Raw genomic sequence first — 24,856 nt, 5'->3', positions numbered from 1 at the left:
GGCTCAGGCAAATGTTATATTAGGGGGGTCGTAAAATGGCTTCCTCTTGGAAGGAGAAGTGGGAGAGGCACTGCATCTGTGAGCAAGCTGAGCTTGGGGGAAGTGGATAACCAGAAATTCCACCATGTGCTTTGGAAAACCACACCCCTTTGGGGCCAGAGCATAATTTTAAAAAGATGGATAATTCATAGTGCGGACTTGGAAAAATTATATAAATAGCATCATCATTCTTGTGATTTTTCTGTGCACAATTTAAGAGGTGTTAGGACCCTGTGGTATGTTCTTGGGGATAGTAGCGGAAAAAAAGGTTGTTACTCCAAATGTATGCAGGTTAAAAATCTGACACTTTATCATCTGAAACCCATATCCCTGGTGCACATTTGTGTAAAATCTGGAAAGGTTTAGAGGTCGTGATCTGGATGAAAAGGGCAGAATTCTGTCATAAGTGGACACGACATCTTACAAAGACAGGGATCGGATGGTTTGGCGCTACAGAAAATATGTTAACTGGACCTATAATATTAGAAAAATGGTACATAGATAAATATGTATTTGGATCAGAAATAGATTTGTGTGCAATTTGACAAGGGGAGGATCCTCTGACCATAAACCTACCTCATCACTCTGACTCACAACCCAGTTAAGTTGAGAGGGTTGGGCATGCAGAATTAGCCGACCCACCCACTTTCTAAACACATAAAAAGAGCCACTGGAAGCCAGATAGGATTTTTTCTTTTTCACTTTCTGCGGAGCATTTTGACTTCAGACTTCACATCCAGAGATCCAGACTTCAAATGCATCAATCTCCAGACACCAGAAATTAACTCCAGAATTTGTAGCAGAGAGGCCTGAATCCACAAGCTGAATCCTTTTTCAGCAGGCCTCCAAATCATTTGCAAACTATTCAACAGCCGGGCGAGCTGTTTGAATTTTTGGCAAGAACTTTTGTCAGAACCAGAGACCAGACCGCCGTGCAGTGCCGAGAACTTTTGTCAGAACCAGAGATCCAGACCGCCGTGCAGTGCCGGGAACTTTTGTCAGAACCAGAGATCCAGACCGCTGTGCAGTGCCGCTAGCAGAGCTGACCCAGAAGGCAGAATTATCCAGTGAGCAGAACCAGGCAGAGACCGTCCGTGGCGAGGGAACCGCAGTCCAATCCTGACCCGATCCGTGGCAAAGTCGCATTCCTGTCCAAAATATAGTTTGAGTACCACTCTTAACCGACTTGCTACTCCTCATACTCCCTCTGTAATTGCGCTCGACGCACGCAACTAAATTTGCCATGATTAGACATTTTGCTTAATTTCAGCCACGCGTAAAAAGATTTGTCCTTGCTTTCCTTTGCTGAAATTCGTTTGCAACCTGACAATCATTCATAGAGCATTGCTAAAGTGATCCTGAACTAATACAAAGTAGCTTTCACCCACCCTGAACCCCCTATAGGGAATTAAAAGCATTTTTCACATATTTTTCACTTAATTGCAACCACATCAAAGTATATTGCCTGTGTTTAAAACTTCTACCTGTTTTACTCTAAGCTTGCTAGGGGGGAACTGAATTATATTTGATTGCATTCCTGAGAACTGTGTGCTTTCCTCCCATCTCTTTACCTTGCATAAAGGGGGGGGGTGAATTGTCAAAGAAAAGTAATTACATTGGGCCTCATTACGACCCTGGCGGTCCGGAAATAATGGTGGCGGCAAACCCGCCGCCACCGTTGTTTCCGGACCGCCTGATCCCGACCCCTGCAGGCGGGAGGTGATGTTCCCGCCAGGTCTGACATGGCGGGTTTAACACCTCCCGCATGCAGGCGGACGAGGAAACACCGGCAGCATTACGAGATGCTGCCGGTGTTTCCTTGATCCCGATTCCCATTGAGTCCCATAGGACTCAATGGGAATGGGGATTTACACCATTCCGCCTCCGTGATTCCCGGAAAACCGGGGTTGTAATGCCCCGGTAATTCCGGGAATCACGGAGGCGGAATGGTAATACGAGTCCGGCGGTAACCAGGCGGTTTTACCGCCGCGGTTACCGCCGGACTCGTAATGAGGCCCATAGTCTTTTGTTGAAGTCATATCAAGTTTATTTTCTGTACTGCATTTTCATTCATCATTGCGTTGTCTTTGAAGCCATAAAAGCATTCTCAGCTACTTTATCCTCTCTATATCACTCCTAAGCCATCAAAAAGAGTGTACCACTGTAACATTATCCATTGTTGATCACTATCATCTTCACAAGTGTGCTATCAAATATTAATTTACTATAAAAGTGTGATAGACATATATTGTTGAATTTTCAAATAAACCTTTTAAATTTGCAAAACAAACCTACTTCTTGGCTCAGCGGGGTCAGGGGGATTCTGAGAGAGGGGTGTTATATAAGGGTTGTCATCCAGAGTAAATGAACTGGACATAAAAAATACATCAATAAGGGCTTCCATCAGCATCCCAGACTAGGCATTGTCTTAGCTGTAGTGTTGAATTGAAGTCGCTTACAGATGACCTCACATCACCCACCCTGTGCTCCCAAGCACAGAGCCCCTTGGAAAAGGTGCTCAATCTACTGCACTTCTTGGCTACTGGGTCATTTCAGCGGACAAGTGCCATAGTGGGGGGGTGTGTCACAGGCCACGCAGTCATGCTGCCTACACCAGGTGTTGGCCATCATGACTACACGCCCCTCAGTCCGCAGGCACATATACATGCCCAGAACACCTGCAGAAAGGCAGGCCATGGTCCAGGACTTTTACGGGGTGGCACACTTCCCCAAAGTGCTAGGTGCCATTGATTGCACCCATGTGGTTCTATGTCCTCCCTGGGCCACTGAGCACATATATCGAAACTGCAAACACTGGCATTCAATCAACGTGCAGGTTGTATGTGATGCCAAGGGAATAATCACTTCAGTATATGCCAACTATCCAGGTTCAAGCCATGATAGTTTCATTTTCAGAATGTTACCCCTAAACCGGGACCTGGAAGCTGGGCGGCATGGCGACACATGGCTAATCGGTGAGTATAAATGCCTCTGCACATGCATGCATGTCAGACACTGAGTAATGTGAAAACCCCACTAATGATAGCCATTATCACCTCCCAAGGGGACAGTGCCTACCCTCTGAGCACCTACATCATGACGCCAATTCGGAACCCCACCCCACCCCACCCCACCACACCACCCGAGGTAAGATACAACACAGCCCATATTGCAACCCGGGGCATAGTGGAGCGCACATTCGGAGTGCTCAAGTCACGCTTTCGCTCCCTTGATCGCTCTGGTGGACAGCTGCTATATGCGCCCCCAGTAGTGTGCAGGATCATAGTGGCAGCATGTGTCCTGCACAACGTTGCAACACGCCGGGGCGTGCCGGTGCACATGGTGGTGCCCACACATCCCCAACCACATGCACGGCCGCTGCGCATGGGAGGTGAAAGGGCACGTGGTGAGGCAGCCCGTACCCAGCTTGTGGCAAATTACTTCACCTAAAATCACACCCCTGCGGAGTGCACACAGCCCTGGCACATAAAAGCTGACACTCAATGATGATGGCAAAAGGGACAGTCAACTGTCACAACCATACCAGCCTGAGATTGTTCACCTGGAAGTGTTACATTGTGTGCATCCCTACCTACTCAAAGACACCCAATGCTGTGTCACAAAAAGACACACATTCATGCAGCAGGAAAGATTACCCCCTTGCAAAATACCACATCAAAATAGTGCCATGTCACCAACCCCTCCCCATCTCAGCTACCCAACACACCATGGCATGGCATGCAATGTGAAAGCAACTAAATGAACGCACAACACATGACACAAGTGTCACAAAGTGCAATGTTCCAAATGTAAACAGTCCACAGACAATATGCTCTCAGTAATCAATAAGAAACACCACACATGAACAAATACCAGCAACACAAAACATCAGTACAGGAAGAAAGCGTGGCAGTATAAGACAGGAAAACATCAAAGTAGTGCAAGTCTCACAACCTGACCAAGGCAGCACATCAACCCCTTCCAACTGCAGACTGTTGCTGTCAGGCAAATGTGTCAGTCTACTGCATACAACATGAACTGCATCTGCAAAGGAGACTGCCTTGTGAAGACATGAAGAACCTACATGTAAATAAGGAGAAAGACATGGATGCACAAGCACATATCAATACACCATGCATTGTAGAATCCAACAACAATCCCCACTAGGGATCTACACACAGTTTTGACTACGGACTGCCCACACAACTCATGGGAGCCCAATGTCACTGTGTAAGTTACTGTCACTTGGTCACACCCTTTGAAAGCCCATGGAAAGGGGAAGCAGGAGGGGTGTGTGTGTCAGGAAACCAAGCATCTAACCCAAACACATGACAAGCCTGCATGTGCCCAGCTGGAATACACAGTGGATGCCCACGGGAGCCACACAAAGCAACACACTGTAAAAAAATAAAAAAAAGTTTAAAAAAAATAAAGAAAGAAATTCCCATGTGTGGAAAAGGGGGAGGGTGGGGGAGGCCACCCAGGAGGAACGAGGTACAGGGTGCATCCCAACACCCACATGCGTAGATGTTGGAAAAATAAATGCCTCCATGGCCTCATGGCCTGCAAGGCTACGCTACAGTGGGAGAACTGCCGTCGCTCTCCTCACCCTCTGCTGCTACATCAGAAGGTGGTCGTGATATGGGAGGCAGCCCACTCAAAGCCCTGGTATGGTCCTCCATGGCAGCAAGCATGCAGGTCTGGAAGGTTTGGTTCTACAGGATAATGGTACGGAGATCCCCATGCAGCACCTCACGGCTTGCTTGCATTTCTGCCTGCATGGCCTCGTGTGATGCCCGGATCTCCGCACGGGTTGCCTGGAGCTCAGCTGAGAGTGAACGTGAGAGCTGCTCCAGCTGCTGTTCTGACCTAAAATTCTCGGAAGCCTCTAGTTCACACAGAGTATCTCTGAAGAACCTGTGTTCTAACCTCAGGGCTTCACTGTGGGCCTGTGACTCTACAGATATGGCTTCGCGCAGAACCTCCAGTCCAGCCGTCGGTCCCTGTTGGACGCCAACATGTCCTCCCTGTGTGAGTGGCAAATGGAGTCTGTTGCCTGCTGCTGGAGATCCACCTTCCTCTCAAGGGGGAGAATGGAAGTGGCCACCCTATCCATTGCCTGAGCCATCATTTCACACGATGCTCACTGTTGTGCTGCAATACTGTAGATGGAGTTCTCCCACACTGTATTGCCTGGTGGCACACGGCTACCACCTTGACGGGCACCACACCTGTTTGGGGCAAGGCGATCTGCACCTTGCTGTGATGGCACTGCCTGAGGCTATAGGACTGCATTCCTCCTTTGATCTGCTGGCCTTGGAATAGGAGCAAACATCGCAGAGTGTGACCCTGCATCCGTAACCGCCACAGGCAGACTTTCCAACACTGACATCCCCATAGAGGGGTCTACCCCCGGTGCAGGTGGGTTGGACAGAACAGCATCCCTGCCAGAAACACTCACCTGCGATGGCACATATGTCTCACTGTCTGATTCAGCACCTGAATCATAGAGGTCTGCGGAGGTGTACCCAGAGACACCTGTGGACAGTATGGTCTGCAGGAGGATTGGGTTTTCACCCACCACTGCCCCACGTCCTCCACTGGTGCCCGGTTGTGGCTGAGATCCCTCTTGTGTCTGCACCATCCCTTCCTCCTCAACAGCATCAAGTGCCTCATCACCTGCAAAAACATGACAGACAACAAATGAAAACAGGCATGAGCACCTTAGCACACACATAGGCCTGACGAGACAGAGATCCAGTACATAAATTGCACATGTCCCACATGAATATAACTCTGGCATGCATGCACTGTCAATGAGTTGGAAGGGGAGGCAAAAAACACACACTGAGGACTCCAAGATGGAAAAGCAACACATGCAGCATGCTGGATTGCACTGGCAGCACACATTAGCCTGTGAGTGGCATGTCCAATACACATACATGACACATGCCATCACACAGATGTCACGTAGCATAGCCATGGTACATTTGACAACTACAGCCATATTTTAGTGAATGAGTACTGTCACCCATCCATGTGAGATGGACATGATGAGATGAAACATGCAAAATACTGTGACAAAATACGCATGTGCCACACACTGCAACACATCCAGTGTTCAATTATACAGTGATGGCAGGCAGCTGGATACATCATCGGTTGGTCACTTCAACATGACAGAAGACAACAGTCATGTTCTACATTCAAACAGGGCCCAGAAATGATTGTGTGCATGCCATTACTCAATCAGACTGAATGGTTAAAACATTCCCATAACAAGGTAATAAATGTGGGCCATTGTGGGGTGTAATCTATGACAGAAGCATGTCACATATGTGGCAGTAGGGCAGGGAAATGCGTCGTAAAAATTGCAAGGATTGAAACAATCAGGCTGGATGAACAGGAAAACATTTTGAACAATGTTGTTGCAAGATGACAGTTGAAGGGCAACTGCAGTAATCTGGTGCAAATTGGCTACTGTGGTCAGAAGGGATACTGTCATACCCAAACCCAAGACTGGGGAATGGTTTGGAGGAACCACATGGGTGACCCATACCAGTTATGACTACACACCCTCACCTCTGTCAGAACACATCACCCAAGCAACGTACACATGGATTACACGCACATTCATGGGCACTCAACGGACAATGCTTCAAGATCTGGTAGGTCTCCCACGCCTCGGATCTGTTCCTCTGTGACAAAGGTTCCAGCGACAGACTGATGTTCAGTGAGTTGGTCGTCCTCTGGTGGAGACCCACCGCCAGTCACCAGAGTAGAGGCATGACTGGAAGCCAGCTTGTTCTTTGCTCTGCATTTCAGGTCGTTACACCGCTTGTAGCAATCATCAGCTGTGCGCCTCACAAATCCAAGGGCACTAATGTGGTCCGCGATGGTCTGCCAGTGGGCCCTACGTTGAGCAGGCGTAGTCTTGCACCCTGCAGTCACCACCATTTCGCGGCTATGTGCCAACACAAAGGCCACAAGTGCATCTGGTTCGGCGTCATTGAAGCTAGGCTTCCTTGACGTGCCGGAGTGTGTAGCCGTGTCTGGGGTCCCAGCCTGTAGTGCAAGAGCACCCTTCTTCTTCTTGGAAGGTGGTGCGGATCCTGAGTGGCTTAAGCCGCTCGGGTTGGTAGGGGCAGAAGCGCAGGTGGACTGGGTGCTTTAAGTTTGCAAAGGCACAATGACCAAAGGTCTCGGTGCAGACATTGGCTGCAGGGTGATGTTGGCAGGACAAACGTCGGTGTGATGGACTTGGACCGACACTGTCCCGGCTGGGAGACTCGGAGCTGGGGTGGATTGAGCTGCAGCTGCCCCTGTAGCCTCCTCACCCTCGCTATTTGGGGCAGCAGATGACATTGCTGCCCCAGATCCACGTGGCCTGGTGACAGCAACTTTCACCGCCACACGTGGCTTAGACTTGGTGACCTGGAAGTCAGCCTGGGAGTCATCCCGTGCTGGTTCAGTTGACAATATGGGCCGGTTTAACAAGGGCTGAGCTGGGATGGTGTCAGCTACATTTCCCACAACCATTGGGGGGGGGCATAGGTGGCCCCGATTGGTCCTCCACACACTAGCCTCTTGGGGCACCTTACACATCCTGGCCACATCCCCTACCACGCACACCTTTTGGAGGTCGGCCACCTTTGCCTCCCTTACTGCTTGGTCGCCTCCAAACCACTGATGTTGTTATGCGTATGGGAGTTGCAGTAAACAATTGTCCTGGGCAATTGGGGTGAAAGGGGTAGGGCACTAGATGGAATTCGTACCCTAGTGCTCTGGCAAGGCTGTCTGTGACCCCTGGGGGAAGATGACGGGTCACGCAACGCACAGGCACCCCAAAAACAAAAGTGAACGTGCACGCAACCCCTGGTAGACCACGTGCGTGGAAAAATGAACACCCCGCCAAAAGAAGAAATTAACGCAGTCTGAGGAAATAGGGAGTACGAACTGGAACCGTTGTGAAGTAATCGTGCATGAACCGACAAGAAGTACAAGAATCACCCGCTCGCTCTCCACAAAAAGCACGTACAAGAAAATGGCGTCCTACACGTCGCCAGCCCACACGTGCAACGTCACTTAGGCGCCTACGCGCTAAGGGCCTTTCCTCCAATCACACGCAGTGACACCCGGACTTGCACTTTTTTCACGTGTACAATAAACATGCACTCATGTTGTGGGAAACGCCCGCACGCGTAATGTCACAGACGAGCTTACGCGCTAAGGTCCTTTCCTCAATTTACACGCTGACGTGCACTTTTTTCACGTGCCAAATCACTCCGTATCAAGCTGGCCACCCGAAAACACACGGAAGACCACGCTCCTGCCCAAAAGGCCATTTTCCTGCCCCCCAGAGCCCCGAGCACACTCCCACCTGTCATCTGCTGCTCCCTGCCTGCCTGCTGCCCACGTGCCCTGCTATTTGGTGCCTGCACATCAGCCATATGCGGGGTTGCCGTTGCTGTGACCACCCCTGCTGGAACTGAAGACTCCCGACTGGGATACCATCACTCCACAGCCCAGCCCCAGGACCCACTTGCCCACCCACACCTGCCTCTGGGGTTGCCATGTCGGACACAACACCATCTAGCACCATTGGCAACACCCAGCCAGAGAGGCAGAGGGCTACCAGCTTCAGTGCCAGTGAAGTTGGTATCCTGGTGGAGCAAGTCCTGGGGCAGTATGATGCCCTCTTTGGAAGTTTGCATGCCGACAATGAAGGACGGAAGAGGATCTGGATGGACATCGTGACTGCCATCAACGAGGAGGGGGTGGCAGTCTGCGACATTCTACACGTCCGGAAGCGCTGGGAGGACTTCAGGTCCAGGACCCTCAACAAGGCCCGGCGCCTCTTGAAGGCAGCGGATGCCAAGGAGTGCCGGGTCCACCTAACCGACAACCAAATGAGGGTCCTGGAACTTATACGCCCAGTGCTCCACATCCAGGTCCTTGAGAGGCAGACCTGTCTGGAGTCGAGCGGTAAGTGTACATGGGTACTGATTGGACGCTGTGCGTGTTGTAGTGTGCCAGGAGTGTGCAGGTTGCACATATGTCTTTCTAGGGCTATGTGTGGATGCGTATGTACAGGGACATGTACCTGCCACATGTGATTCCTCTCATGTGTGAGAAAATCGATGGTGTATGTGTTGGCAAGCATGATGGGCAAATGCACAAGGAGTGCCGGGTCCACCTAACCGACAACCAAATGAGGGTCCTGGAACTTATACGCCCAGCGCTCCACATCCAGGTCCTTGAGAGGCAGACCTGTCTGGAGTCGAGCGGTAAGTGTACATGGGTACTGATTGGACGCTGTGCGTGTTGTAGTGTGCCAGGAGTGTGCAGGTTGCACATATGTCTTTCTAGGGCTATGTGTGGATGCGTATGTACAGGGACATGTACCTGCCACATGTGATTCCTCTCATGTGTGAGAAAATCGATGGTGTATGTGTTGGCAAGCATGATGGGCAAATGCATGTGTGGGTGCACACATGTAAAAATTATGTGTATGTACTGTGGCATGGTTGTGGTGTCTGTTAGGGAGAATTCTCTGTTTAGGCTTAATTTCCTAACCTAGTGAGTCCCCCAGCAGCTTTGCTGAATTTCTGGAGGTTGTTTTTTTTCCATCCTGCCAAGAGTGAGACTCTTTTTCTCCCACACTTGGACATGAATGTCAATGTGTTCTATGGGCTATGGGGTCTTTTACTCCATAGGGTCTCATATGTTTTTCTATGTGTGTTACACCGCACCCTACGTGCCGTAACACTGGGGCGTCCCAGCGGACCTCCATCATAGACTCCATACCCGGGGACTGACTACTGTCTCCCCGGGCATGTAAAGTCACCATTGGCTTTACTAGACCTAAATTTACTAACAGAACTAGTACAAACCATCCTATTGTGGACGTACTAGGAGGGGTCATTCGATTACTCCTGGGTCTGTTATTCGAGGGGGCACTGTCGCGTCCCCCCTCGTCGAGTTTTGGCTGGTGGCAGTGGAAACTACTTGTTATGTTTGACCCCGAATATAACCCTATGGGATTCTTCCCATTGTTAGAGATTGATACTTTTTCTCGTTAGTCTCTAACATACCACCGGTCTACTTATCTTAAATAAGTCTATCGGATGGTATTTTCTGCCAGAACTCGGTTTTTAAAATTGCGTCTGTGTTCGTCTCTGTGACTCCTAAACCAAAGGTCGAGCCCTTTGTTCCACTTTTGGCGGGCTTCTGTACAGAGACCCTCCAAAGTGGTGGCATTCTGTCTGGGTTACCACAGGGGTGTGGGAGGGGGTTTAGGCACCCTGGACCGAGTTGCCTTGCCAACTCCGGTCGCACTCTGGTGTGATTGGCCCAAGTGGTGAGCCTCCCCGCTCACCACTTAGCGTGTGTTGATTGACAGCTAGGCTGAATGAATGGGGGTTTTCTGCATAAAAGCAGGGCTTTTGGGACTGGATCTTGAGAAGTCGCCACAGGACCTAAGAATCCGAAGAGGGTAAAGCTGAGCCGACCTGCAACGACAACACCTCTGGTGGAGCCCTGCTGAACCGACTCACCACTTCCCGACGACAGAGGAGATCTCCCTGCCAGAGAGTCTCTTCCCCTGACTGGTGGGAACAACCAGTCCCTTTTGCTTTTTCTTCGCCTCAGGACGCAGTGGTCGAATTGCCCGTGCAGAGCACCTCGGCAACCGGATAGCCACTACCCCTGTACCGCGACCAAAAGGTGGTGCCTTGTGACAGAGCACTCCGCAGCTGGTCTCTTCCCTGTTGGTGCAACGATCTTCAACTTTCCTTCGACGACGAGATCCTCTCTTCTCTTGGCAAAGACCGGACGTGCGCCCACCACCAGGAACAACTGCCCCCGCCGGAGCTGTCTCTCCACAATCAAGGTACTGTGTCCGCCTGGCTTCCCTTGTTGCCGGATAGAGTGAGGTGTCTTAATCCTCGCCTTTCCATAGGGTCGCCTCTAAGCTTTTTCTAGCGTGTTGTTCTGAACTGATCCAATCTTCCGATAACAATTTGCTACAAAGACTCGAACGCATTTCCACTAAGATACTTTTTGGGACATATCGCCTCGCCTCTCTCCGAGTGGGCCTGGCCTCTGAACTTTATGATCTACCGTGGTTCTTGTCTTCTTGCCTTGCATTTGTCCGTTAAGTATTGGAACCGTGTTGATTTCGTAGCCTGCTTATTTTTCTCTCCCGTCCTAACGAATACTAGAGTGCCATCTAGGTTGAAGCATACACCTCTGTCTGCAAAAAAGTGATGCTGGTAAAACCTAGACTTGTCGAACTATTGTTAAGGGGATTGATCTTTTCCTTCGTAGAGTAATTGTAATTGAAGTGTTTTCGGTAATAGTGCCAGAGTGTTTTCTATAGATGTGTCTTTATAAATAAATACCTTTATATCTTTACACTGAAGCCTTTTTGCGTGTTTGCTTGTCTTACTGTGAAGAATTGCCCTATGTTGCATACTCCACATACCGTCTAACTCTTCTTGAGGGAAATCTGACTGCTCAGCCACAGCTACCAAGTGAATCTGTGTGGTACAGACTGCTACCAAGTGGGTTTACTGCCAAACAGCTGTAGTCCTAAATCTTTTGCAGTGGTCACAGAGGGAACTGCACAGGTTTCCGCCTAACAGAGTCACACATGGATGCTGGTTCCTACTGCATGTATCTGCACTATGTACATGTACATGTATTTGACAAGTGTGCAACTGTGATGCAACATGGATGCATGTGACACTGACATGTAGGAGGCTGAATGCCTGATGTGACATGGATGGCGATGTTATCACTGCAACAGGTGGTGGAGATGTACAGCTGCATGTAAGTCTGGTGGCGTGTGTGCATGTGTTCTGCACTCCCCGTGTTGCATGTGACGTCAGGCTCACCTTTGGCTGCTCGTGCTGTTGATTGTGTATGGATGGTGCTGCCTGGTGCAACATTCCTGTTGATTTGCTCAAGTGTGTGAGTTGAAATGACATGTGTGTTGGGGAGTGTGATGCCATGTCTGAAGTTTGACACTGCCACTCATGTACAACTGTCATGTGTGTATCAGTCCATTGTACAGTGCCCTGATGCCTGTGTTCTATCTCTCCCTGTCTGCAGCGTCAACTGATGAAGAGGGCGGAGAGGGTGCTGTGGAGCAAAGCGGCAGGGATCGCACCACCAGCCGGAGACGCAATGCCCAGCTCCCCTTCCATGTTGTCATCTCGTCAGGGAATGAGGAGTCTGGTGCCACATCCCAGGCCGCAGCTGCCGAGGGTAGGTCCAGGAGGCGGAGGTCGGAGGTGGACGAAGGGGCAGCTGAGACCCCACAGGGTCCGATGGAGGAAGATGGCACGGAGTCATCCAGGTTGGTGGGGGGTTTGGTGGAGGACGAGGCCGTGGAAGGGACACACACAGAGTCTGGAGGTGGGGATTCCACTGGTGCTAGTGGTGCAGTTCAGGGGCAGGGACAGGAGGCAGCACAGGCCACCGCAGAGGTGCCTGTGTGTAATCCTGTCCCCGATCCTGTGAATGCATCAACACGCACCAGCAGGGATGCCTACGTCCAGACCCGTTTTCAGGGAGGGGATGAGCGCACAACAACTGGCCTTCCTCTCCCTGTGGACGTGGCAATTCGGGACCGGGTTGAGCCTGTCCTTGCTAGGATAGCATTGCATCAACGGGGCATGCGAGGTGACCTGCAGTTTTTTCGTGAAGACACTGCACGTCATCTCGGATGCCTCTTTGACCGCGTTGACCTACTGGGACGGGTCACCAGTGCTGGATTCCTCCGTGTGCTGGACCTTCATCTGACCCCCTCCTCACCTGAACCCCCTATGCACCAGTCATCCTCCATGCCATCTTCCCACCCATGTATCACCTGGGTAGCCTGTGGAGCTGCCTCTGACCCAGCGGCCAGGCTGGTGGAGGACACATCCCTGCCACAGTCGGGAGTCTGACATCCAGCAGTGGTGGCCACCACAACAACTGCACCCCAGCCGGAGGAGGATGTGCAGGCAGCAAGAGCCAGGGCACAGGTACAGCAGCAGCAGGCACAAGGTGGGAGCGATGATGGCTTGGGGCCATCAACATCCGAGGGGCAGGCATCGGCCAGATTCCAGGATTGGGAGTGTCTTCTGTGTGGCAGCGGTTGGGCCAGGCCATAGGTGCGGAGCGGCGGCGGGTGGAAGAGGCACGGCTCACAATGGTCAGGGCGGAGAACTCTATGCGGAGGGCGCTGAGGCGGGCCGAGTGCCTTGAGGCAATTCGCAGGGAGTTGGAGTTGAACATGGCATCGTCCCTGCGAACCCTCGGGGCCATGGAAGAGGACCGCCTCCAGTACATAGAGCAGGAGTTCGATGATGCCCTGGCCCGGGAAATCGGAAAGTGAGCCGTCGGACTAGCCCGCCGCCATTGTATATAGTTTTTAGTGTTAGATTTAATTTTCGTTTTGCTTTATTTTGGGGTGATTGGACTATGCCCCACACTTTTGTATATAGTTATTTCTTAGGTTGTTTCTTTGATAGGTTTAATTTCTTACATTGGGCTCATGGACCCTTTCAAAATTCGTTGTACATAGTTGAACATTGGATTCATGAGAACTTTTTTGGGGGAATTCACCATGGATCAATGGACAATTTTTCTTTTGGATTTCTTTGGATTGGTTCTACATTTCTTTTTATTATGTTTTGGACATGCATTTCATTTCATGTTTGACATTTTTATGCTTTCATTCCATTGCATTCATTTTGTTCATAATACATTTTGATATTTTACTTCCATGTGTGGGATTCGCTCATTGAGTTAATGCATGTCAAAATGTGGGTTTACACAATCACTGGCACCCAGTGTGTGTGTGTGTGATGTACATAGTTGACTTTTGGTTTGTGTCATGAGATAGGCATGTCAGTGTGTGGTGGATTGGAAAATTCATTGCGTATCAAGACTGGGGTGGCGTGCTGTGGGATTTTGGTGTATATGAGGCCCATGATTGTGCATCTTTATGACATGTTGGGGGGGGGACATGAGTCGGGGCCTGACCGTCACTGCTGGGTGGGTGGGGGTGCAGGGGGACATGAGTGGGGGCCTGCTGGCAGGTGCCCGTCACTGCTGGGTGGGTGGGGGTGCAGGGGGACATGAGTGGGGGCCTGCTGGCAGGTCCCCTTCACTGCTGGGTGGGTAGTCAAATAATGAGGTGTTTTCACTGCAATTATTTTCCACTCACTGGGCACGACCATTGACTCCTCTAAATCTTTGATAGTACAGGTGTGATGCATATCAGCTCACTTTCCATATCGCCAACCTAGGGCCATGCTTGGTTTCTACTGGGCATTCTGGCAGCTGGCAGGCAGCCTTCTGTGTCCACTGTGCAGCCCATCTTACCTACTAGTTTATGACATCCCCTTTAATGCTCTTTTAACCTGTGGCTGATGAATGAGTAATCTTTTGGCACTACCACAGACTGTAAGAAGTATGGCCGGGGGTCATGTATACAAAAGTCTGCAACATGCCACTGACTCCACTGATTGATAGGGCTCAAAGGCTCTAATACTAGCTCAGAAGTCGCCTATAAACTGCAAATGTGTGCTGAGGGCAGCTCAGCAGAGTTCCCACAACTCAGATGTGTAATTTCTGGTCATGTCCAAGAGTGAGACATGCTAAATTCGAAAAGTTGGAACAGCTATGTGACTTATATCTGTGGCATAACTCTTTTATCTACGGGGAGGGTGCCTTTATAATGCATTTTTTTGCTTTTTAACCTTGTAAAAATGATAGTTCCGATCTGGAGGAACCAGTAATATAATGCATTGGATGGTAATGTCAAGTTTGTACCACAGTAATAGCCTGAAGCAGGGTCTATGTAGTTGCCTAACACACCACATCCAGGCACTTCTAAGCAAAGCCGCCTAACTTCTAATGGGTTTGAAACCTTGAGCCACATCACCCTGCGCTGATAGCATTGCACGATCTCCCTGTTCCAGCCCATGTCTAAGCATCATCTCACCCAAAAAGCAAGAAAGTGCATGGAAGAATTCTCGACCCTCCCTCTGGCCCTCCGATACGTGGAGAATCGCCTTTGCTTCAGAAAAAGTATACACATTCCATGCACTCCTCTCCTGATACTCGCCTGCCCCAATCTTTCCTCATACTGTGGCTGTATTACGGTTCAACCTTACTTTTTTGCCTTTCATGACACACTTTGCCGCACACCATTACATCTCTTTTTTGACCAACCGTATCACTCAAGATAAACGACTTAGCAACAGAGATTGAGGACTTGCCGTTTGTCTTCGACCTTCTTCTTACCTTTTTGTAATGTGTACCGTGCTCTTCTCGCATGCCCTTGTCCCTGTTCCTGCGCGTGTATGATGTGAATCTATCTACAGTGTATGAAAGACGTTGCTTTGGAGGCACCAGGACAGGACTGGTCTCGCAGTTGGCACCTTATAATTCATATAGAATAAATACATTGCGATTTCTAAATTGCACTGTTCTGTTATGGCCTGTTTAAATTAGAATGCACTCAAAAGAAATGGAATGAGGTTCTCATATGCAATGCTTATTTTTCCACTATTACAGGCTGAGCTTGAGGCTACTATGGCCACCCTGCGGCAAAAACAAAAGACATTGAAAGATGTGGAAGCGCAAATACAGGAATTGCAGGACCAATATGACCAAAGCAATGGAGAAAAAGAAAGTCTAGGTGAGAATGAAAAAAATCCTCATGCAGTTGGTCGAGTCATGATGTTTACCCGTGCGTTATAATAGCTGTTTGCGAACTTAAAAACAGGTGCTAATCACCCTCCCCATATACTTTAGACTAATTGAGCACATGGATGAACCCAACCCTCCTGAGTGGCTTCAGGTCGCAAATCACTCCCTGGAAAAATGTTTTTTCAAAATATCACTAGATGTTGCATTTTACAGTATAATGTTATCAAAAAAATGTAAAGCATTTTTGCAGTGGGATTAGTGTATTATGTATTTACTTCATGATCTGCCACGGTAGCTGGGTGAATTATTTATCTGTGCTACGAATTTATACACGGACTAGCAGCACTTTCTGTACCCAAAACAAAACTTGATGCTCGGCAGACACATTAATGGACATTTTCTTAACACCTTGTCATAACAACACGTCAGTGGGCTTTTGGTTAAGCTACATTGTTCATATTGGCACTGGGTAATACTGGTTGCCACCATATTGGACTGCGGTAGACTAACTGGATAGTACTAACTCAGAACATTTGGCCAGCCCCAGGTTCCTGGACAAAGCAATCCGCTCTGTGCCAGTGGAACTCGCTGCACTAGAGGGGTTTGCACAAAAAAGCGTTCATCTACAAATCGTCATGGGGTGGTGGCCCACGCCCCTCGCCTGGAAGGACGTCATGGACACAATATTAAATTAACCATGTACCTGTTTCACTTCATTATGTTTAGGTGTTTTGCTCTCTGTAGCAAGCCTTCGTACCTTGTAACTAAAACACTTTCTTGCAACAGTGCCTCCATGCCCTTGGGCTGCAGTGTGCTTTACAAATCCAAAACTGAATAAAATAAATATTTTACCCAGAACTGGTTAGTCAGGCGACATCTTGTGGACATTACAATAAATAAGGGACCAGTCCCAAGGGGCGAAGAAACTGATTGTTCTACATAAGGTGGACCAGAAAGCCTGTTAAGTGCCTTTTGAAGTCGTGGGCTCACTAAAGGATCTCATCTGAAGGATTGGATGGGTTAGTGGCTGGGAATGGGTTGAAGGTTAGGATGCTATCTGTTTGTCTTGCAAGACTAACTATAATCTACCATTTCGCTCAGCCATGAAGGAAAATGAGTCTATTCTTTTGTTGACGTTTACAGGATGCCATTGACATCTCAGATTGTTTGGAGGTGGGGCAGGCCTAGCACTGGCTAGGGAGGCAAAGGGGGGCAGACAACCTGTTAAACTAGTCACCTGTGCCTATTTGTTTATGTATAGATGGGCCGTGGTGTAGGGGTTGGTTATAGGTGCAGAAGTCAAAACCTTTGTAATTTTCAGCCGGGGCTTGGGTGGCAAAGTAAATCCCTGCAGGGGGCTTTTTTATTTTAAATTACTCTGAGCACAGGGCAGGAAGGAGGTGGAAGGAGCGTGAGTGCTGCTGGAGCAGGCCTTGAAAGAGGCACAGCTTGTTTTTAGTGGAGGAAGGGCTGAATGGAATCACATACTGGCAGGCTTCAGAGACCTTCTGCCAAGTTGAAAACTCCTGCACCCAATTTTTCATGACACAAAAACAGTTCCATGTGTATTAAGAGGGTGTTTTAGTTGGAGGTTTCTACAAATCCACTTCTGAGTCTGCGCTGACCTGTTTTTCGCTCCCCTCCTTTTACTGCAAGAGATTCATGTTTTTGTTGGTTATTGCCTGCTGGTCACAAACAGTTGCACTATTAAGAAACAAATTAGAGGACGAAAGATGGCAGCCGCCTTTTTTTTTCATATTTGCCAAAATTGTAGAAGCCCCTTGTTAGGAAGAAATCTCATAAATGTGCCAATTCCTTCCACCTTAGAGCCCTCGAGCTCTTTTGCTAAACTTTGGGACTTTGAACTTTTCAATCTGTGTGTTTTACTCTTGTGTTCTTTGATTATGGGGTTTTAGACAACTCCATAGGCATCATCTTTTCATGTGTGTGTCACAGCACCTTCAGTGCAGTGACAGAGGGAAGCCTCTCAGGCTGTCCGAAGGTTTAAATACCTTCTCTGGGATAAACTACTGTTTCCTAGAGAAAGTAAAGTGAAATTGACTTTACTAGTCTCTTCAAATTCCTAGACCCAGCACACCCTATCTTATAATAGAGTGCTGGAGGGGTTACCTAGTATCCCCTGTGTCTAGAAACTCATGTAGCTGTCGAATGCTATCATTTCCTCTCGAGATGACTGGTGGCAGTGGTTTTACAACAAACTAACATGATTTTTCCCGACTGCGAACAACGGTAGCGTTAAATCGTGGGAGTCATGTTTTTCAAGATGGCGTCTGAGCCTCCTTTGTTTAAACAGGTCGCGGTCTTCTTTTTTCGCCATTTCTCTTTGGAAAGGTCCTTCTAGAGTTTGTCTCTGCGCGCCAAACCTGGTTTGGTCCCTTTGTTTCATCACCATTAGCGGGCTTCAGGACTGAAGACCGCCTCTGGCGCCCGAGTGTCTGCGATGGGCAGGAAGTGAAGGAGGTGCCCGAAACTCCCTGTGCTTAGTCTCCTAGGAAGCCCAAATGCACTCTGGCATGATTGGCTGGCTGACTGTCCAGCGAGGACAGCCACCCTGCTGGGTGAGTGGCAGCTAGGCTGGAATGAATGGGAGGAAACTGGATAAAAGGCGAGTCTCTTGGCTTGGAAGGCAGAGTCGACCACTGGAACGAAAGAACCGAAGACGTGCTTGAAGAGGGCAACTGCTGCAACCCTTGGACCGTTGGTTTGCCCGGTGAAGCCCCTCTGCAGAAGGACGACTTCTCCCTTTGAGTTGGTGGGACCAATCAACTCGTAAGCCACCTGGATACCATTCTCAGAGTGCTGCAGGAAACGAGGGACAAAAGTTTGTGTGCTTGACTACAGCTACCGGAATTGAAGATTTGCCAAATGCCAGCTTTGACCAGTCCCAGTGCAGGAGTCCCCCAACGTCCTCCCTCTTGTCCCCACGACTGAGGCTCAGGAAAAGCAAGATCTGCAGGAACTGCCAGGAACAGAAGTCTTCAGATGCATCTTTTTCTTAATTGTATAATTGTAAGGTAATGTGAAAACCCGACCGAGAGAGAGGGTAGCAACGCCACCGCAGCCAGTAGTAGTTGCCGGGGAACCAGAATTCGAAGTCAAGGACATCCTAGATTCAAAGTACTTCAGATCCAGATTATACTACTTAGTAGACTGGAAGGGGTATGGTCCACAAGACAGGACATTGGAGCCTTGTGAGTAAATCCATGCACCTCGCTTGCTTAGATGATTTCATCAAAACCATCCAACCAAACCAGGAGCAGACAGAAGAGCCACCTTGAGAGGGGCCTTGTGGGGGAGTGCTGTCATGATTCCTGCCCCTCTTGTCCCCAGCCCTCCAAGATGTCAGGCTGGAGCCAGGCCATGATCCCCTACATGGCCCTGAAGGGCCTCTCCATCCCTCCAAAGACTCACTTGGAGTCAGACTTGGCGCTTTTGGCACCAGACTCACTCACTCCCATAGGATAACATTGGGGATTGGACTTGTAATGCATTGATAGGGACAAGATGGATGCCCCCACATATTTCGGTTCCCGGAACTGCATGTGCGGTCTAGTCTTTTGGGTGTGGTTCAGCCCAGAGGCACCTGGGATACCCAGAGACTATTTAAGCCACACCCAGGCTGAGAAGGATGCTTTGCGTTTTCTGCACCTGCAGCGTGACACTCACCGTGTTCGGATCGGTCTCCAGTGGGCCTGCATCTTTCTTCTGCGCTCAGCTCCTGCAAGAACAAGAACACCGTTAGGAACAGCCTTACTTTGCAGCCCTCTGCCCATCATTCAACGCTCCTTCTGTTCTTTGGGCATCTTCGGCGGTGTCGTTCCCATCCCGGCGCACCGCTTCCTAATGAAGAGGAAAAGAACAGAGAAAAGGCATTAGTAAGCATTTTACAGCTCTTCGCTTATTTTTTTTCAAATACAGTACGAGCTTCAAACGCTTACCTGAATCCCAGCAGCTCTGGGGGAACTGTGTCTCCGGAACTTCTCATCCATCTGCGAGGGGGAAAAGACACTCCAGGTTACCGTGGAAACATTAGAGGCACCGCATACCTCGCTTACTCACCGCATTTGTTCTTCATAACCGGCATCCATGCTGACAACGTCGCGGCACCTAAAAGACACAGAAAAAGAACTCAGTTCAATACAAATATGAAAAGGGTGCATCGCGCATCGCGCTCTCACTCACCTTCAGCACCACTCATCTCAGCAGCACGCTGCCATCCCCGGACGCCGGCCATCATCTAAGAAGGAAAGGAACGAAGTTAGAGAACTGTTCAAAGACTCATTATACTTACCAGTCGGACTATCGCCAGTGAAGTAACTAGGCACCAACTAGCCTGCATCAATCAACGCGCCCCTGCGCTGAAAGCAGGACGGAGAGCACACCATCCAAGAAAACAAGGTGAGCTGTGGATCAAAGGGAAGAGTTGGACCCCGGGGAGGAAGGGGTTCAAGCACACAGAGACAATAGGGAGTTAAACTCTACCAATCCTGTGTTTCAGGCCCACTCGCCAGTCGAATAGCCTCCATGGAAGGGTTTGAGGTTGTAAGAGGCCAGGACCGGCTGAATGACGTCCCCGTGGATACCAGGTGAGCGTTACAGAACTACTTCTGAGAACTTTGGCAAAGACCTTTCCGTTTAACAACCAGATCTACTTTATCCTATACAAGACATTAACCCATTGACTTTGACCTAACCTATTGCATTGAATTGACTCCTCTGGTGAACTCAAACTATTTGCCCTGTCTAAGAATACCTGTAATCTTCTTTTTATTAACCTATGCCTTTTTGCTCCTACTTCAAAGTACTCTGAATGCCATTTTGCTCGTCCTTCAAAGTAGTTTAAATGTCTCAGAACCGTACAGTGTAAAGTACTGAAGTATATTTATGTGTGATATATAGATTGCCTCCTTCTAGTGAATGTTTTATAACTGACTGTTGAATAAATTAATGAGTGCTTAACCAAGAAACCTTGAGTGTAAGAGTTTATTTGAATACTTGTGATTTTAGACCTCTGTGTAACATCCTTACAGTTCACATTCCCTCTTGAGATAAGCCTGGCTGCTCAGCTCTGCTACCAAAAGCTGTGTAGTACAGACTTATACCAAAGGTTGGTTTTGCTTACACCTGTAGTCATAGTTGTGTGTAGTGGTCACAAAGGGTACTGCATACAAACTCTGCCTAACTGAGAATGAGTACAACCTCTTCTTGGGGACTGTTTAGAACCCACTCAGGAGGGTCTAGACCATGTTTTAGCCCGCTGTACATTTCACAGAGGAATGGACACCTTCCCAGAGAACAGGGTATTTAAGCAGTGCTTATTTTCAGTAGAGGGGCCCTCACATTTGTGACTCATATTTAAAGTCTTTGGGTTTCACCGAAGTTATGAGGGATAAGCCAAACTTAGACCCCTTGCTCTCTGTGCCTAGGGAGACAAGGCTCCGCCCCATTGATGATGCCCAACAAAGCAGAAAGCAGTTTCTGGGTTTTTTGTTGGTACTCTTGTTCAGAGGAGAATTACCTAGCATGTTGGTGTTAGACTGTCCTTATTGGGTGGGGCCAGACTGGTCTGCATATGGATATTTATCCCCGGGTAAGGCACAGTGTGCTAGAATGTGATTGTAGACCTGCCTGGGTGCACACCTTCCTGAAGGTCAGACTATTTAAGATGGGGTCATCCTCATTAGATTGGCATTCACATTTATGGCTAATTTTGAAAGATTTGAGGTTTCACCTTAATTTAAGAATTATAATCCAGGTGTAGACCACTTGCTCTCTGGCCTAAACCTGAGACAAAGCTTCACTGCACTGATAATTCCGAACAAGGCATAACAGCCTTTCTGAGGTTGCTGTTGGTACTCTGGTTTAGAAGCGAATTGCCAAGCATCCTTGTGGGCAGACCTGAATGACATGCAAGTAATTATTTCACCTCTCGTAAGGCACAGTGGGCTAAAATATGATTGTAGTCTTTCCAGAAAACCAGCTATTTAAGCCTTGTTCATCCTCAGTAGACGGGCTCTCACTTTATTGGCCGGTTATGCTGCTGTTTCCGCTCTTTTCGCGCAGGAACATTTCAATTGCCAGCACACTTCTGGAGCTGCAGTGTAAGTGCAATGTCCACCCTTGCACAAACTTCAACCTTGACTAAAACATTTTAGTTGGCAAAACATATGTTTGATAGTTTGATTTATATTTTTCAAAGGGGGCAGCAGTTATAGGCTGTTCAAGAAGCGCTTTTATTATGCGACTGAGTTATAGAGTTAAAAAGAATTCCGAACAGCCCACTGCCTATAAATGCTGCCTACTACGGGTCCAGAGGGTCATCCAATAAATATGTCAAAACATCCTTTAGGATCAAAAATGCATTGTTTTCCTGATTGAAAAATAGGGATTCAAATAGGGATTTTTTTCTGTTATACAGTCTACTTCTCTGGACTTGACGGGAGGTCGCATTGAGCTCGAGCATTGGCGCCCCTCCATCTGCTGGTCTCTTCCTCCATCTTCACTTTCTGCTTGGCTGTTGCATAGGTCTCAAGCTGGTCTCTTCCTCCATCTTCACTTTCTGCTTGGCTGTTGCATAGGTCTGCTGCTGGTCTCTTCCTCCATCTTCCCTTTCTGCTTGGCTGTTGCATATGTCTCACGCTGGTCTCTTTCTCCATCATCACTTTCTGCTTGGCTGTTGCATAGGTCTACTGCCGGTCTCTTGTTCTGGACCAGTGGCCCACACAAACCATTTTGAAAAAAAACATTGCAAACCACCATTTCCCAAAACATATTGCGAAAGTGAAGGAAGCAAAATGAGTATATTGAGGGGTTTGGTTTGGGAAGAGACAAGAAATCAAGGAACTAGGGGTAGAAATGGGGTGCCCTGGTGGTAAGGGTGTGGGGGGGAGAGAGTAAATGGAGAAATTGTAGGGAGTCAAGGAGGGGTTTTCCTGGGTGAAACTCCTGCTAGGAAAAAAAGGAGCTAAAACTATTTTTGAAAAATGTGATAGAGCAATGGATGGGCCCAAATGGGAATTAGAAATGGATAGGGCTTCGAAACCGTTATATAAACCTGGACCAACATCTGACTGTGGACTGATGCTTAGCAATGGCCAGCAGCTCACGTGGTCTTTCTCCTTGACCCCACTTTCTGGACTGCCACTTATGGAATGGTTTTCTTCCTCACCTTTGCATTCACAGACACAGGTCCTCATTCAGTCCAGAGAGGTCCTATCTGTGCTCTGATTTCCCCTCTGCTCTCTTCGCAGGGAGTTTCATGAGCCTTCCACTGGCTGGACATTCATCTTAGGTCCCAGTTGCACACCTTCTCCCCACCCATCCTCCTCTCCACTTTCATCTTCCTCTGGTTCCTGAAAGATCATGGTGGCCCAGTACTCACCTGGTCTCCTGTCTTGGTCATCACTATCCCCTGTCAACAGTTCACACATGCATTAGAAGCTCACTGGGGCTTTGTATGCAGCACCTCCAAAAGGACTCTGCGGGTGGATAATCTATTTTTCACTTGAGTTTGAGAGGTTGGCTGAAGTGTATTGGTATGTTGATCCTTTCTTGGATTTGGTAGAAACCTTTGGATTACCAAGCTGGCACTGCTTCATTCACCTACACCTACAACATGTTTCGTACACAGTCTGGAATGTTGTCATCTCAATTCAGCTCCCCCAGTGTCAGCCTTTTACTCCCACCTTGTGCCCATCTGCCTTTTTCCTCCTGTCATGCAGAGGTCAAAGCAGTTGGGATCCCTTATCTCCCCCAAAGCCCTGCATATGTATCTGTCACACCCTCACATGTTCTGCTGCTTTCCATGTTATAGCTCCATTGAGGTGTTCTACTGCCTTCCTTCTCCTGTTCATCACTTTCTCCTCCATCCCTGGTCTCATCCCCTGTCCTTTCTTTGCCTTCAGCCTCACCACTATCACTCCTCTACGTTATTGCAGTGAGGATCTGTATAGGCAAGCGTGAGCATCTGCCTTTCCAGGTTCCCTCCTTCTGACCTTGGTGAACGTGTCCACAGAGGAAGTAAAGAGGAGGAGAGTCTTCCAGACATCCACATGAGCTGACCACTCTCCCTTATCCTTTAAGAACCTCTCAGCATACCTCCAGATCTTTAGCTAGTCTATCAGGGCACTTGCATTGTCAGATGTGTCACCTGTATTTTACCCACTACGTCTGCAAGCCCTTGTCATCTACATCATTGGTGAAGGGCATGCACTGTGCCTCCTCATTGTTTTCCATTGGATCCTATGATGCCCTCTTCACACACTGTACTGGCTGGTTCTCATTCATGCTGTTTTCTTCATTAATATGGCCACAACCGGACCTCCTACATGCGTGCCTTCATTGGAGCAAATCGTAATTCCAGGAGAGCAGCTCTTCATGGTATACATCATGACTCCCTTGTGTTATTATGACATTGTTTATTTTTTTTCCTTGGCTTCCTCTCCTTTCCGATCTGTGTTCCTTCCTTCCCTGGTATGGCAGTGGTACGGTGGGACCGCTACAGCCTCTCTTACCATTCCTCTATTTTGTATCAAACAATTTCATACACTTAACTCTTGCACTGAGAAATTCTCTATGCCCCCTGTCCTAATATGATTCCCGGGGACTTCTCATAGTCCAGTGGAGAGCACCAATCTTAATTTTTGGTGTGGGTGTAGTCTGGCAATAGATGGTGGCATGAGTTCTGCTGTGATGAGCCCAGCTCCTGTAGAGATGTCTCCCTACCATGCAGAGCCTGATACTCCAATGGCTTGGGGGCTATTGGAACACGTCTCTTTTATTTTTTGCCGTTTGACATGTTGTCTCCCATTATACCTGGTTTGGAGGAGCATGATTGGGTGCAGGACTGTGAGATAAGTGATGCTGAAACACAACTTGTATCAATGTGGCTGTGTTTTTCAGAAATCTCCCATGTGGATACTCCCGATCCCAAATTGCTTTTATTTCATTGGCCACTCTGTATTAATATTGGTTGAATGGAGCGATCCGTATCGTGAAACGGGTGCATGGGTCACTTACTGTAAACAGGAGAGCTCCTTTCTCGATAGCTTTAAGTGTTACCAGCAAGGCAGGATGATCTGAAATAAAA

General features: G+C 48.6%; 1 protein-coding gene across 1 annotated transcript in view; it reads left to right on the top strand.

Annotated features, from left to right (window-relative positions):
* The window catches only part of DNAH6 (dynein axonemal heavy chain 6), a 3,423,448-nt gene that overhangs the window by 2,730,743 nt on the left and 667,849 nt on the right, over positions 1-24,856 (top strand). The window contains exon 53 of the mRNA XM_069626424.1: positions 15,613-15,736. Coding sequence (XP_069482525.1) covers positions 15,613-15,736 — 124 coding nt within the window. The remainder of the gene's footprint in view (positions 1-15,612; positions 15,737-24,856) is intronic.

This window comes from Ambystoma mexicanum, chromosome 6p (assembly GCF_040938575.1).
Source record: "Ambystoma mexicanum isolate Mex_15411 chromosome 6p, UKY_AmexF1_1, whole genome shotgun sequence".
Taxonomy (NCBI): domain Eukaryota; kingdom Metazoa; phylum Chordata; class Amphibia; order Caudata; family Ambystomatidae; genus Ambystoma; species Ambystoma mexicanum.
The sequence above is the reverse complement of the archived record's forward strand: the minus strand, read 5'-3'. Positions and strand labels throughout refer to the sequence as shown.